The sequence below is a fragment of the Scyliorhinus torazame genome, chromosome 4 (genome assembly GCF_047496885.1).
Source record: "Scyliorhinus torazame isolate Kashiwa2021f chromosome 4, sScyTor2.1, whole genome shotgun sequence".
Taxonomy (NCBI): Eukaryota; Metazoa; Chordata; class Chondrichthyes; order Carcharhiniformes; family Scyliorhinidae; genus Scyliorhinus; species Scyliorhinus torazame.
Window position 1 is genome coordinate 339,790,496 of NC_092710.1, and position 15,218 is coordinate 339,805,713.

The window sequence follows — 15,218 nt, forward strand, 5'->3', positions numbered from 1 at the left end:
CCCTTATTCACTCTCACTGGCTCTCTTTTAGATGCAGTCATGTTGCTCTCTCTCTCTCCTGGGTACATCTCCGGTTTCTGCTGCTACTTCCCTTCCTTCCTGTTCCCACCTCCTCTTTCCCAATTCCTGCTCCTTTTCTCTCTCTTTTTGAGTTAGTGCTGGCAAATGCCTGATGCATTCAAGTTTCCAGCAACCAAATTATTGTTTTTTTTCTGAAATTGACTGAACACAGGTGTGGGGTACTGGCTTGCTGTAAACAGGTAACATTCTTTACGTGTACGTGTTTGCAGAGCAACAGTGCATATAATTCAGGACATTAAAATGAGCCCATTATAGGCAAGTGTTGGTTCAAACAAAATCTTAGCTCCAAAAACAGCCCAGCAGGCTTATTCAGTAGCTGAACCGCAAAGAGCCAGAAATGTTCAAGGTTTGCTTTGCGGTCAGACTTGGATTTCAAGAATGGTACAACAGCCCTTGGATAGGGAAAGAAAATCTGACCAGCATTCCTGCTTTCCATTCTTGAGATGCACACGTTGACAGGATCAGGTTTAACTGGTCCATGTCAGCTGTGGCTCAGTGTTAAGAGTTAGACAGTGCGTTCACCGGAGTCCAAAGGTTCAAGTCCCATCCTGGAGACCCGATGACATAATCCAGGACGATACTTCAGTATAGTTTCGAAGAACTGCTGCACTGCCAAAATGCCATTTTTCACGTGATTTTAAATTGAGGTCCTGTCTGTCCTCTGAAATGTGATTTTAATTCTTCATAGGAAATGAGTTCTCAGGTGCTGGTGAGCTGCCTTCTTGAATACAACGGTCTTGGTTACTAGGTTATTTCAGAGAACAGTTTCGAGTCAACTGTACAGGAATTTGATGAGACTGCATCTGGAGTCGTGTGTACAGCTTTGGTCCCCTCACTTAAGGATATAATTGCATTAAAGCTTGTCGTATGAGGAACGGTTGAGTATTCTGGGTCTGTACTCGTTGGAGTTTTGAAGGATGTGAAGCTTACAGGATACTGCGAGGCCTGGATAGAGTGGATGTGGAGAGAATGTTTCCACTTGTAGGAAAAACTAGAACCAGAGGGCACAATCTCAGACTAAAGGGACGATCCTTTAAAACAGAGATGAGGAGGAATTATCAGCCACAGGGTGGTGAATCTGTGGAACTCTGCCACAGAAGACTGTGGAGGCCAAATCACCGAGTGTCTTTAAGACAGGGATAGATAGGTTCTTGATTAATAAGGGGATCAGGGGTTATGGGGAGAAGGCAGGAGAATGGGGATGAGAAAAATATCAGCCATGATTGAATGGCGGAGCAGATTCGATGGGCCTTGTGGCCTAATTCTGCTCCTGTGTCTTCTCATGGTCTTATGATCTCAAGCAGATCTATTGCAACTGACTCATTCCTGGGACGAAGATTTATCTTGTGAAGAAAGACTGCACAGGTTTGGCCTATATCTGTTGGCAATTAAAAGAATGCGAGGTGATCTTATTGAAATATATAAGTTCCAGAGAGGACTTTGCAGGGTGGATGCTGAGAGAATGTTTCCACTTGTGGGAGAGACTAGAGCCAGGGTGCACAGTTTTAGAATAAGAGATCTCATGTTTAAGACGGAGATAAGGAGAAATATTTTCTGAGGGTCATTCAGCAGTTCTCTTCCCACAGAAAGCAGTGGAGATTGGGTCATTGAATATATTCAAGGCTACGTTTGACAGATTGTTGATTGACAAGAGAGTCAAAGGTTAGAGAGGGTAAACAGGCAAGCAGAGACCACAATCAGATCAGGCTCAAGGGGCTGAGTGGCCGATTCCTGTACCTAATTAATACCTTCCGATATAATTACATTATTGTGGATCAGAAGTTAACAATGGCAGACGTCCCTCCCTAAAAGGATATTAGTGCACCAGGTGGGTTTTTAACAACCATCTTTCAGTTTCATTAGAGATTAATTTTTTGTTCCAGATTTCATTAACTGAATTTAAATATCTTGCCATGGTGGGACTTGAACTCCTAGGTCTGGATCATCCACCTGGCCTCTGAATGACTAATCCAGTGACATACCATTATGGTCCCCGATCCAGTATGAACTAGGTGGACATAAAATATCGCATGACACTATCTGAAGAGCTGGAGTGTCCTTCCCATGGCCAATACTTATTTCTAAACCGCATTGTTAAAATAGATTACCTGGTCGTAACCTAATTGCTATTTATAGGACCGGTGTGGGGAAATTGGTTGACACGTTTCCAACATTACACTTGGCCTGCGACATTTAATGTTAAAGGCTCGCACTTGAATACTAATCACTTGAGCACTGGAGGTCAGATGCACCCATAGAACTGCACCGTAACAAGTCAACGCCTTCAATTGAGGCACCGAGGGCTAAAATTGGTGAACGGATAAACAGGTAATCACCAAGCCTACACAATGTACTCACTACCACAAAAAGTAAATCACTGAATTTCATCAAATCTAAAGCAACACTAAACAGATCATTATTAAGAGACCCACCTTGCAATATTTCCCTGCAGTGTGTCAGTCCATTTGAAGTTCTGGATGAAACGCAGTTTATTTTCTTTTGTTGTGTCATCCAGAGGTGATATAAAACCTTGGGAAAGTGAAAAGGTTAGAAAGAGAAATGTGAGTAAACCATGACATCAATATTGCCTTTCCCATTTATGTTGTTAGTGTGTTGTAGAAGAGTTTCTGACTTTCTTATTGAGGAACTCGATAACGTTCTTTGCATGGGGGCAGTTACTAGTTGATAGGGTAGGGTCTGTTCAGTAGGCTCTGGCAGCAGTGGTTTTAGTGGGATTCAGTTGCAGCAACACCTGGAAGTGAGGGTGAAGAAATATGTTCTGTTTACTTTGACCATTTGGGGGCGGCACAGTGGTTAGCACTGCTGCCTCACGGCGCCAAGGACCCGGGTTCGATCCCGGCCCCGGGTCACTGTCCGTGTGGTTTGCACATTCTCCTCGTGTCTGCGTGGGTCTCATCCCACAACCCAAAGATGCGCAGGGTAGGAAATTCCACTGCCTGCCGCCTGGCAAACGCCCTTACCTGTAAGTACCTGAAGGTGTTCCCCGGGGGGAGCCCGCACTTCTCCTCCAGCTCCCCCAGGGTCACGATCTTCCCATCCACAAACAGGTCCCCCAACCTTCTTATCCCTGCCCTGTGCCACCCCAAAAACCCTCCATCTATTCTCCCTGGGACAAACCGGTGGTTCCCCCGTATCAGGGTCCACACCGAGGCCCCCACTTGCCCCCTGTGCCGCCTCCATTGCCCCCAGATTTTGAGGGCAGCCGCCACCACCGGGCTCGTGGTATACCTCATTGGAGGGAGCGGCAGCGGCGCCATTGCCAGCGCCTCCAGACTCGTACCCTCACAAGACGCCGTCTCCAGCCTCTTCCATGCCACCCCCTCCATCATCCACTTGTGCACCATCGCAAGAGGTGGGGCAGCGCCAGCCCCCCCCCCCCCCCCCATCCCAACTCCGCTCCAGGAACACCCTTCTCACCCTCGGAGTCCCTTGTGCCCACACACACCCCGTTATGCTCCTGTTGACCTGCCTAAAGAAGGCCTTCGGGATAAGAATGGGGAGGCACTGGAACAGGAACAAAAACCTTGGGAGCACCGTCATCTTGACTGACTGCACCCTACCCGCCAGGGACAACGGCAACGCATCCCACCTCTTAAATTCCTCTTCCATTTGCTCCACCAGCCTCGCGAAATTAAGTCTATGCAGGGCCCCCCCAGCTTCTGGCCACCTGGACCCCCAAATACCTGAAGCTCCTCTCCGCCCTTTTTGTGGGAGCTTGCCAATCCCCCTCTCCTGGTCCCCTGGGTGAACCACAAACAACTCGCTCTTCCCCATGTTGAGCTTGTACCCTCAGAAATCCCCGAACTCCCTGAGGATCCTCATTACCTCCGACATTCCCCCCACCGGGTCCGCCACATATAGCGCAAGTCGTCCGCATAGAGCGACACCCTATGCTCCTCCCCACCCCGCACCAACCCCCTCCATTTCCTCGACTCCCTCAGTGCCATAGCCAGGGGTTCAATCGCCAGTGCGAAGAGCAGGGGGGACAAGGGACACCCCTGCCTCGTCCCTCGATGCAACCGAAAGTACTCAGACCTCCTCTTGTTCGTGGCCACACTCGCCATCGGGACATTGTACAACAGCCTAACCCACCTGACAAACCCCTCCCCAAACCCGAACCCGAACTCCTTCAGCACCTCCCACTCTACCCTATCAAAGGCCTTCTCAGCGTCCATAGCCGCCACTATCTCCGTCTCCGCCTCCCCCTCCTTCGCCGGCATCATAATAACATTCAGGAGCCTCCACACATTTGCATTCAACTGCCTCCCCTTCACGAACCCAGTCTGGTCTTCGTGGATGACCTGCGGCACGCAAAGAACAAAGAAATGTACAGCACAGGAACAGGCCCTTCGGCCCTCCAAGCCCGTGCCGACCATACTGCCCGACCAAACTACAATCTTCTACACTTCCTGGGTCCGTATCCTTCTATTCCCATCCTATTCATATATTTGTCAAGATGCCCCTTAAATGTCCCTATCGTCCCTGCTTCCACTACCTCCTCCGGTAGTGAGTTCCAGGCACCCACTACCCTCTGCGTAAAAAACTTGCCTCGTACATCTACTCTAAACCTTGCCCCTCTCACCTTAAACCTATGCCCCCTAGTAATTGACCCCTCTACCCTGGGGAAAAGCCTCTGACTATCCACTCTGTCTATGCCCCTCATAATTTTGTATACCTCTATCAGGTCGCCCCTCAACCTCCTTCGTTCCAGTGAGAACAAACCGAGTTTATTCAATCGCTCCTCATAGCTTATGCCCTCCATACCAGGCAACATTCTGGTAAATCTCTTCTGCACCCTCTCTAAAGCCTCCACATCCTTCTGGTAGTGTGGCAACCAGAATTGAACACTATACTCCAAGTGTGGCCTAACTAAGGTTCTATACAGCTGCAACATGACTTGCCAATTCTTATACTCAATGCCCCGGCCAATGAAGGCAAGCATGCCGTATGCCTTCTTGACTACCTTCTCCACCTGTGTTGCCCCTTTCAATGACCTGTGGACCTGTACTCCTAGATCTCTTTGACTTTCAATACTCTTGAGGGTTCCACCATTCACTGTATATTCCCTACCTGCATTAGCCCTTCCAAAATGCATTACCTCACATTTGTCCGGATTAAACTCCATCTGCCATCTCTCCGCCCAAGTCTCCAGACAATCTAAATCCTGCTGTATCCTCAGACAGTCCTCATCGCTATCCGCAATTCCACCAACCTTTGTGTCGTCTGCAAACTTACTAATCAGACCAGTTACATTTTCCTCCAAATCATTTATATATACTACAAAGAGCAAAGGTCCCAGCACTGATCCCTGTGGAACACCACTGGTCACAGCCCTCCAATTAGAAAAGCATCCCTCCATTGCCACCCTCTGCCTTCTATGGCCTAGCTAGTTCTGTATCCACCTTGCCAGTTCACCCCTGATCCCGTGTGACTTCACCTTTTGTACTAGTCTACCATGAGGGACCTTGTCAAAGGCCTTACTGAAGTCCATATAGACAACATCTACTGCCCTACCTTCATCAATCATCTTAGTGACCTCCTCGAAAAACTCTATCAAGTTAGTGAGACACGACCTCCCCTTCACAAAACCGTGCTGCCTCTCACTAATACGTCCATTTGCTTCCAAATGGGAGTAGATCCTGTCTCGAAGAATTCTCTCCAGTAATTTCCCTACCACTGAAGTAAGGCTCACCGGCCTGTAGTTCCCGGGATTATCCTTGCTACCCTTCTTAAACAGAGGAACAACATTGGCTATTCTCCAGTCCTCCAGGACATCCCCTGAAGACAGCGAGGATCCAAATATTTCTGTCAAGGCCTCAGCAATTTCCTCTCCAGCCTCCTTCAGTATTCTGGGGTAGATCCCATCAGGCCCTGGGGACTTATCTACCTTAATATTTTTTAAGACACCCAACACCTCGTCTTTTTGGATCACAATGTGACCCAGGCTATCTACACCCCCTTCTCCAGACTCAACATCTACCAATTCCTTCTCTTTGGTGAATACTGATGCAAAGTATTCATTTAGTACCTCACCCATTTCCTCTGGCTCCACACATAGATTCCCTTGCCTATCCTTCAGTGGGCCAACCCTTTCCCTGGCTACCCTCTTGCTTTTTATGTACGTGTAAAAAGCCTTGGGATTTTCCTTAACCCTATTTGCCAATGACTTTTCATGACCCCTTCTCGCCCTCCTGACTCCTTGCTTGAGTTCCTTCCTACTTTCCTTATATGCCACACAGGCTTCGTCTGTTCCCAGCCTTTTAGCCCTGACAAATGCCTCCTTTTTCTTTTTGACGAGGCCTACAATATCACTCGTCATCCAAGGTTCCCGAAAATTGCCGTATTTATCTTTCTTCCTCACAGGAACATGCCTGTCCTGTATTCCTTTCAACGTGGCTCAATCCTCAATTCTCGTGGCTAAGACCTTCGCCAGCACCTTGGCATCTACATTTAACAATGAAATTGGCCTGTAAGATCCACACTTCAGGGGATCCTTGTCCCGCTTCAGTATCAAGGAGATCAGTGCCCGGGACATCGTCGGGGGCAAAGCCCCCCCCCTCCCTTGCCTCATTGAAGGTCCTAACCAGCAACGGGCCCAACAGGTCCACATATTTTTTTGTAAAATTCGACCGGGAAACCATCCAGCCCCGGTGCCTTCCCCGCCTGCATGCTCCCTATCCCTTTGGCCAGCTCCTCCAACCCAATCGGGGCCCCTAATCCCGCCACCAGTCGCTCCTCCACCTTTGGGAACTTCAGTTGGTCCAGAAAGCAGCCCATCCCTCCCTCCTCCAGTGGGGATACCGATACAGTCCCTCATAAAAGTCCCTGAAGACCCCATTGATGCCAACCCCACTCCGCATGTTTAGATACATGCAGGTTCGAGATTTTGCCAGAAAGGAGATACAGAACTTCCAGGTGGAGCATGACTCCACATTGCTGGAGGAGGTGCTGACGACAGGGGGACTGGAGAAGGGGGTAGTGTCAGCGGTTTGCAGAGCTATTTTGGAAGAGGAGAAGGCACCACTGGAAGGGATCAAAGCAAAGTGGGAGGAAGAGTTCTGGTGTGAGGTGCTCCGGAGAGTGAATGCCTCCAGCTCGTGCGCGAGGTTGGGGCTGATACAGCTGAAGGTGGTATACAGAGCGCACCTCACAAGGATGATCCGATTCTTTAAAGGAGTAGAAGATGTGTGTGAACGTTGCAGGGGGTGGGCCCCGCTAATCACGTTCATATGTTTTGGTCCTGTCCAAAGCTAGAGGATTACTGGAAGAGGTTTTTTGGGAATTTCTAAAGTGGTGCACGTGAAACTGGACCCGGGCCCCCAGGTGGCCATTTTCCGGGTGTCGGACCAGCCAGGGTTGGAAGCGGGTGCAGAGGCAGATGTTGTAGCCTTCGCCTGGTTGATCGCCCGAAGGTTAATCCTGATGGGATGGAGAGCAACCTCTCCACCCTGTGCCCTGGCGGGGGGACCTGTTGGAATTAATGACTCTTGAGAAGGTTAAGTTTGAACTGAGGGGAAGGATGGAGGGGTTCTACAATTCATGGGCATTATTCATCATGCACTTTCAAGAACTGGATCACATTGAACATTAGTTGGGGGGAGGGGGGCGGTGTGTGTTGATGGTGACTATGGGTGATTCCTTTTTGTCATTTGTTTATGTGAACATGCGAGCTAATGTTTGGGGTTTGGTGGGAGGATGGGATCGTTGTTATTGATATGGGGATTGACATATTTGTTACTGATTATTGTTTGTTGTTGGTGGGTGTAAATTTGGGAGAAAATGTGAAGGAGAAGAATAAAAAATATATATATTTTTTAAATGATGACAGTTCTTCGGCCTCAATTCCACTTCCCCAGCCAATCTCCACATCTTTTGATTTCCTCAGATCCAAAGAGTTATCAATCTCAGCCTTCACAACAGAACACCTAGAGAATTCCAAAGATTCACACTCCTTTAAGTGAAGAAATTTCTAATCTCAGTTTCAAATGACTGCCCTCTTATCCTGGGACTATGACTCCTAGTTGTAGACTCTCAAGCTAAAAGAAACAGTACACAGCACCTACCCTGGAAAGCTCTTCAGAATCTCAATTATTTCAAAACGGTCACCTCAAATTCTAATAGAGAGAATATATGCCATTCTACTCCATCTCTCCTCACACAACAACCCTCTCATGCCAGGAATCAATCAAGTAAAACCATGCCATTGCCTCTCTCCTTCCATCATTTTGGAGACTAAAACAGTACACAGCAATTTAAGTGTGGTCTCACCAAAGCTCAGCACATACAATTGGAGCATGACTTACTCTTCGATTCCAACCCCTATATAATGAAGGGCAGCATACCATATACTTTACAAAAGCAAAGTACTGCAGTGGTTGACCTGAAACATTAACTGTTTCTCTCTCCACAGGTGCTGCCAGAGTACTGAGCCCTTTCTGTTTTATGCCCCCTGCCTTAACAGCTTGCTGCACATGCATGTTAACTTCGTGTTTCTTCATTTAACAGATTCTCACCATCATTTACAAAGTAGTCTGTTTTTCTATTCTATGAAATACCACTGGTTCAGCCTGATGACAGTCAACTGAGCCCGGCCCATTGCGACAGCAAGAGGTGTCCTCCACAGCCTTTTCATCCAACGAGACACATCTTCCACCTCCTAACATAAAAATAATTTACCTCAAAATAATTCTCAGAATTAAACCAAGACTAAAAACAAATTGGTAGAAATTCAAAGATAAACAGGATGCAGAGCTGGGCTGAGAAGTGGCAGATGGAGTTCAACCTAGACAAATGTGAAGTGATTTATTTTGGAAGGTCGAATTTGAATGCTGAATATAGGGTTAAAGGCAGGATTCTTGGAAGTGTGGAGGAACAGAGGGATCTTGGGGTCCATGTACATAGATCCCATAAAGTTGCCAGCCAGGTTGAGAGGGTTGTTAAGAAGGCTTATTGTGTGTTGGCTTTCATTAACAGGGGATTTGAGTAAAGAGCCGCAAGGTTTTGCTGCAGCTTTATAAAACTCTAGTTAGACCACACTTGGAATTTTATGTCCAGTTCTGGTCGCCTCATTATAGGAAGGATGTGGATGTTTTGGAGAGGGTACAGAAGAGATTTCCCAGGATGCTGCCTGGACTGGAGGGCATGTCTTATGAAGGAAGGTTGAGGGAGCTCGGGCTTTTCTCACTGGAGCGAAGGAGGAAGAGAGGTGACTTGATAGAGGTGTACAAGGTGATGAGAGGCATGGATAGAGTGGATAGCCAGAGACTTTTCCCTAGGGCAGAAATGGCTGTCACGAGGGGACATAATTTTAAGGATGGTATCGGGGACATGTCAGAGGTAGGTTCTTTATACAGGGAGTGGTGGATGTGTGGAATGCACTGCCAGCAGAGGTGGTGGAGTCAGTCATGAGGGACATTTTAATGACTCTTAGACAGCCACATGGACAGCAGTAAATTGAAGGGGTGCAGGTTAGGTTGATCTTAGATTAGGATAAATGGTCGGCACGACATCGTGGGCTGAAGGGCCTGTACTGTGCTATGTTCTATGAAACAAGGCAGTCAAAAATAACAGACAATGGTGAATAGATTTTACACCATTAGATTTCAGCAGAAATACTAATTTCTAAAGAGGCAATTAACATGTCCACCCGCTCTACAAATCCCTGCCCAGCAAATTCCAAATGATCCTACCCCACCCAAATTGAGAAATCTTCCTAACCCATACATTACAATCCAAATTCTCCATTCCTCCTGGTCCACTTGTACCCATATATTCTGGCGTTACTCTGGTCAGGCATCAAGTTTTACTCTCTGGAAGATTTTGTCCTATAAAATTTGACTTTGTCACCTCCTTCATCGCTTTCAATAGCCTCATAAGTGAAAGCACTCGCATATACTGTCTCTCAGCATTACCCAAAGCTCTTCACTTAGAACCCTTATATGGGAGGGAGAGGACAATACAGCTCAATAGTTCGGAGTTCAAATCCAGATCATCGCAGTAAATTATATTACAAGCAATTATGCAAATTATATTCATCTATTGAGTCTTTCAATCATAGATGGTGTCAGCCGTGACTCAATTGGTAACAGATTTGCCTCCGGACCACAGGTTCTGGGTTTGTCCGATTCCAGGGTTTTATTATGAAAATCATGGCCGACTCTCCAGTGCCATACTGAGGGCACATTGCACTGTCAGAGATCTTTGAACCAAGACACCATCTGCTTGCACCTACTGATGGAAAAGATCCAACAACACTTATGCTGAAGACGAGCAGGGGAGTAAATATTCATCCCTCAATCAACATCACTAAAACAGAGATCATTGTCTCATCACTGTTTGTAGGAGTTTGCTGAACATCAATTAGCTGTCGTGTTTCAAACATTACAACAGTGATTACACTTCAAAAGTACTTCATAAGTTGTAAAATGCTTCGAGAACTACAGTGGTCATGAAAAGTGCTCTACAAATGCAAATATTTATTTTAGATATTTGCCAAAACCTGAAATACATCCAAAGGAAAGTAACACATATGGCACCTTTCGTCCCTAAACACTTTACTGCCAATTAAGTACTTTAGGGCAGCACGGTGGCACAGCAGTTAGCACTGCTGCCTCACAGCTCCAGGGACCTGGGTTTGATTATGGCCTTGGGTGACTGTCTGTGTGGAGTTTGTACGTTCTCTGTGTCTGTTTGGGTTTCTTCCAGGTGCTCCGGTTTCCTCCCACGTCCAAAAATGTGCAGGGTAGGTGGATAGGCCATGCTAAAGTATCACTTAGTGTCCAAAGATGTGCAGGGTTAGCTGGACTTATGGGGATAGGGTGTGGGTGGGCCTAGGTAGAATGCTCTTTTGGAGGGTTGGTGCAGATTCAATAGGCTGAATGGTCTCCTTCTGCACTGCAGGGATTCTATGGAAGTGTACGGCAATGTACCAGCCAATCTGCATAAAGCAAGATTCCATTAAGAGGTAACATGTAAACTAACTATTTTGGTGGCGTTGATCGAAGGGTAAATATTGATCCGGGAGAATTACCCTACTCTTCTTCAAACACCGCTATGGGATCTTTTACATCCAGTTGAATATGCAGAAGAAGCCCATTCAAAAGATCTCCCAACAACCTGGATTATGCTCATGTCCCAGGAGTGGGATTCAAACCCATGGCCTTTTCATTCAGAGGCAAGGCTGTTAACAATGAGCTCCATGGTTCCCTCTTTAAACGATTAAAAATCAACATTCCAACACTCCTTGGTACGAAGTTTAGCATAAATATTGTTGGCAACAGATATTTAAAATTTTCTTTAATTATATGTCTACCTTGTAAAAGAGAAAAATACGCATCCACTGCATTTTTCACCATGTCCATGTTACAATTCACATCTGTAAATAACTCCAGAAGTTTCAACCTTGTGCTTCTCAAATCACTGAAAGACAAACAAAATATTATACTGTGATGATTGGAAGAGGTTAGGTAAATTGGATTCTAAGTGTAATGGCCAATTTAAAGCTTAAATGCATGGGATTAGAATATTTTTTTTTGCTTCTAGGAAACAGCAGATGAAATTGATAAGGAATGCATTTATCAGTCTGGGCTAATGCACAGGGAAGTCCCTGGGAGTTAATGTGCTTTTGCAGCAGAGTGTTTTCAGTTTGGGGAGATGAGGTCATTGCTGGATGGAGCTCAGAGGCAGGGAGTTTGGAGAAACATTGAGAGAGACAGGAGCTGGGTTCTGCTCTGCCCGACTCTGATGCACAATTCTTTCCAAGTAGGAACGTTTAAAAACAAGAATGATAATATTTCAAAAGCAGAGCAGTCTTGTCTGAAGACAAGGAAAAGGCTGAAACAACCCAGTGGAAGCAGCTATTTGAAGATAGTCAGCCAGAGTCTGAAAGGGTTCTAACCAGAACCAGAGCCTGTTCTGTACCGCAAGTATTACTCTACCCCCTGTTAATTTCACGATGAATTGAGAGCTGTACATTTCCTTTCTTGTTTAATGGGAAATTGTATAGAAGTGTTAAGAGGTAATCAATTGTAAGATGTTTGTTTCGGGTGCAATGTTCAAAAGTTTCATCTTGTATTTAGAACAAGGTTTTATTTTAGAAATACCAAATCCCTATTTTCTTTCATGCAATCACTCCTGGAGCGAATTATTCTTTAGAATAAACTAAAATATTGGGGTTTCAGCCCAGTAACATAGCCACTGTTGGGGTCTGGTCTGGGATTATAATAATATTACTCTTTGTGAGATTACCAACCTAGCTGAAATGTGGAATATTACTACAGTGTGCACTTCTATATGGTATAAATTTAAAGCATTACTGAACATTACCAGTCTTGACCCCTCTACCCTAGCAAACTACTCTATCCCTGACCTGAAACATTAACTCTGTTTCTCTCTCCTTAGATGTAGCCAGACCAGGAAGTGGTTTGCCAGCATTTTTAAAAATTCAGGATTCCAGCATCTGCAGTATTTTTCTTTTATTTCAATTTCAGGAATTATCCCGTTTCATTCCCCCAGTGAAGAGTAGATACTGTTGATTTATTAGGATCAGTGCTTCTGAGCTTAATTAATTCCAACTCAATAACACATTAATTCAGTACTCCCATGCAGTTAATGATGCTTCTCACACAATCTCAATTATGTATACCCACTTATTTTGGGATTATTAGGGGTGATAATTACTCAATACAATATTACACCAAACGGCATTTTTATTTTTATTTCTTTAAAAACATTAAATGTTAATTTCAATTCCCAAATATTTATGTCTAAAATTTAAATCACAAATGTTGTTACTGAACAATATAAACAAAAGAAACAATGGTTGAACTCCTGACCGACAATGAGTTAGTTAACCTCAGATGGGTTAGCAGTGAGGATATTACAATTAGCCTCAGCACTCCCGAATATGACAGTAAGGTCAGATCCCAGAACCTGTCATTGTTTGTTTCTGATCTATTAGACAGTGTTTTCTACAAGAGAATATCTAATTCTGTCTCTAATAAGCCAATACCCTTTCTGGATTCACTGTCAGCTGTGACTTTGTTAGTAAAGGTCTTGGCTCTAGGTTGGAAGCAGGAAAGTTGCTCTTCCACCTCAGGGATGTGAGCACCAAATCAATTCAAGCACAGAGGTGAGAGACTGAACAAAAGTTAAACATTGTGAATGCTGCAAATCTGAAATAAAAACAGAAATTGCTGGAAGAACTCAGCGGGTCTGGCCTGGCAGCATCTATGGAGACAGAGTTAACGTTTTGAGGACAGTATGACTCTTCTTTGGAACCAAAGAGATGATGTTCGACTTGAAACGTTAACTTTGTTTCTCTCTCTACAGATGCTGACAGACCAGGTGAGTTTTTCCAACACTTTCATTTTTTATTTAATTCAACCCAGGCCCCAGCTGCTTTCTCAATTGGGTCCAAAAGAACCAATGATACATTTTTGAAAACCAGGAAACCCTTGGTTCAAAGATTATCCCTCAATCAACATCACAAAAAAAAAATGGTCACTTTCAAATTGCTGCTTGTGGGAGTTTGCGGTTTCCAAATTGATGCTGCACTTTCTACATTAGAACAGTGACTACACTTCAAAAGTACTTTATTGGTTGTGAAGCACTTTGCGACATTGAGACTGTGAAAAGCAGAAAGCAAGTCTTTCTTTTTTTATAGGTAAAGAAGGGTAACTGATGCAAGATGAAACAGAGGTGGATTTAACTACGCAGCCTCAGAAGGCTCTCCAGCCGACCAGTATCATTAATTGAACAATGATTTTCTAGGTCCCGCATGTGGCAACCATGCGGGAAGAGATCTACAACATCATTGTTCAATTAATGATACTGGTCGGCTGGAGAGACAACACGTGGACTGTGGTGGAGTAGTTCTCAGAAACATGGCAGAATACTACCTGCTAACCTGGATGGGTGAAACTGCTGCACCATTTCAAGATGGGCATCATCAAGGACGTTTACAGGATGCACTGCATCAACTTACCAAACTCTCATTCCCAGCCCTATGCCCTCTATTACAGAGGCCAAGTGTAGCAAGGTCTTGGAAACTCCGTCACTTCCAAGCCACACATGATCCTGCCATTCCTTTATCATTACTGTGCGAGAACGCATAATTCACTGCCCAACTCCATCACAAGGCTGAAATGGCTCAAGAAAGCAATCAACTATCACCACTTCAGGACTAATGGGGGAAAACAATAAAGGCGGCCTTGCCAGCACTGCCCTTATTCAAAAAGGTTCCCTGTTAAGATTGAAAATTTCCTGTGTTACTTCCTAACCACCCCTTTCCACAACACCGTTCACCCTCTTTCTGCAGCTAAGTTTACAACACAACATAATGCAACAGTTTAGCTGGAATATCATCCCGAGATAACTTTTACATTCTCAAGACAGGAGCATCATTGGTAAGGCATAGATTGCTGGTGATGTCACAGTTTCTTCATCAGAAGAACCTCCACCAACAAGACGGTAAACGGTTCATCTATTTATCTGTGTTTCTGTAATCTGTTTAATCCACTGAAGGGGGGGGGGGGGGGGGGAAAAAGAGAGAGAGAGAGGGAGAGGGAGAGGGAGAGGGAGAGAGAGAGGGAGAGGGAGAGGGAGAGGGAGAGGGAGAGGGAGAGGGAGAGGGAGAGGGAGAGGGAGAGGGAGAGGGAGAGGGAGAGGGAGAGGGAGAGGGAGAGGGAGAGGGAGAGGGAGAGGGAGAGGGAGAGGGAGAGGGAGAGGGAGAGGGAGAGGGAGAGGGAGAGGGAGAGGGAGAGGGAGAGGGAGAGGGAGAGGGAGAGGGAGAGAGAGAGAGAGAGAGAGAGAGAGAGGGAGGGAGGGAGGGAGGGAGGGAGGGAGGGAGGGAGGAGGAGGAGGAGGAGGAGGAGGAGGAGGAGGAGGAGGAGGAGGAGGAGGAGGAGGAGGAGGAGGAGGAGGAGGAGGAGGAGGAGGAGGAGGAGGAGGAGGAGGAGGAGGAGGAGGAGGAGGAGGAGGAGGAGGAGGAGGAGGAGGAGGAGGAGGAGGAGGAGGAGGAGGAGGAGGAGGAGGAGGAGGAGGAGGAGGAGGAGGAGGAGGAGGAGGAGGAGGAGAAGGAGAAGGAGAAGAAGAAGAAGAAGAAGAAGAAGATAGCC

The 15,218-nt window shown here is 46.0% G+C and overlaps 1 protein-coding gene across 1 annotated transcript in view; it reads right to left on the reverse strand.

Annotated features, from left to right (window-relative positions):
* brox (BRO1 domain and CAAX motif containing) overlaps positions 1-15,218 on the reverse strand; it is a 73,920-nt gene that overhangs the window by 52,676 nt on the left and 6,026 nt on the right. The window contains exons 2-3 of the mRNA XM_072500264.1: positions 11,414-11,520; positions 2,514-2,610 (exon numbers count right to left, since the gene is read on the reverse strand). Of these exons, the coding sequence (XP_072356365.1) occupies positions 2,514-2,610; positions 11,414-11,520 (204 nt within the window). The remainder of the gene's footprint in view (positions 1-2,513; positions 2,611-11,413; positions 11,521-15,218) is intronic.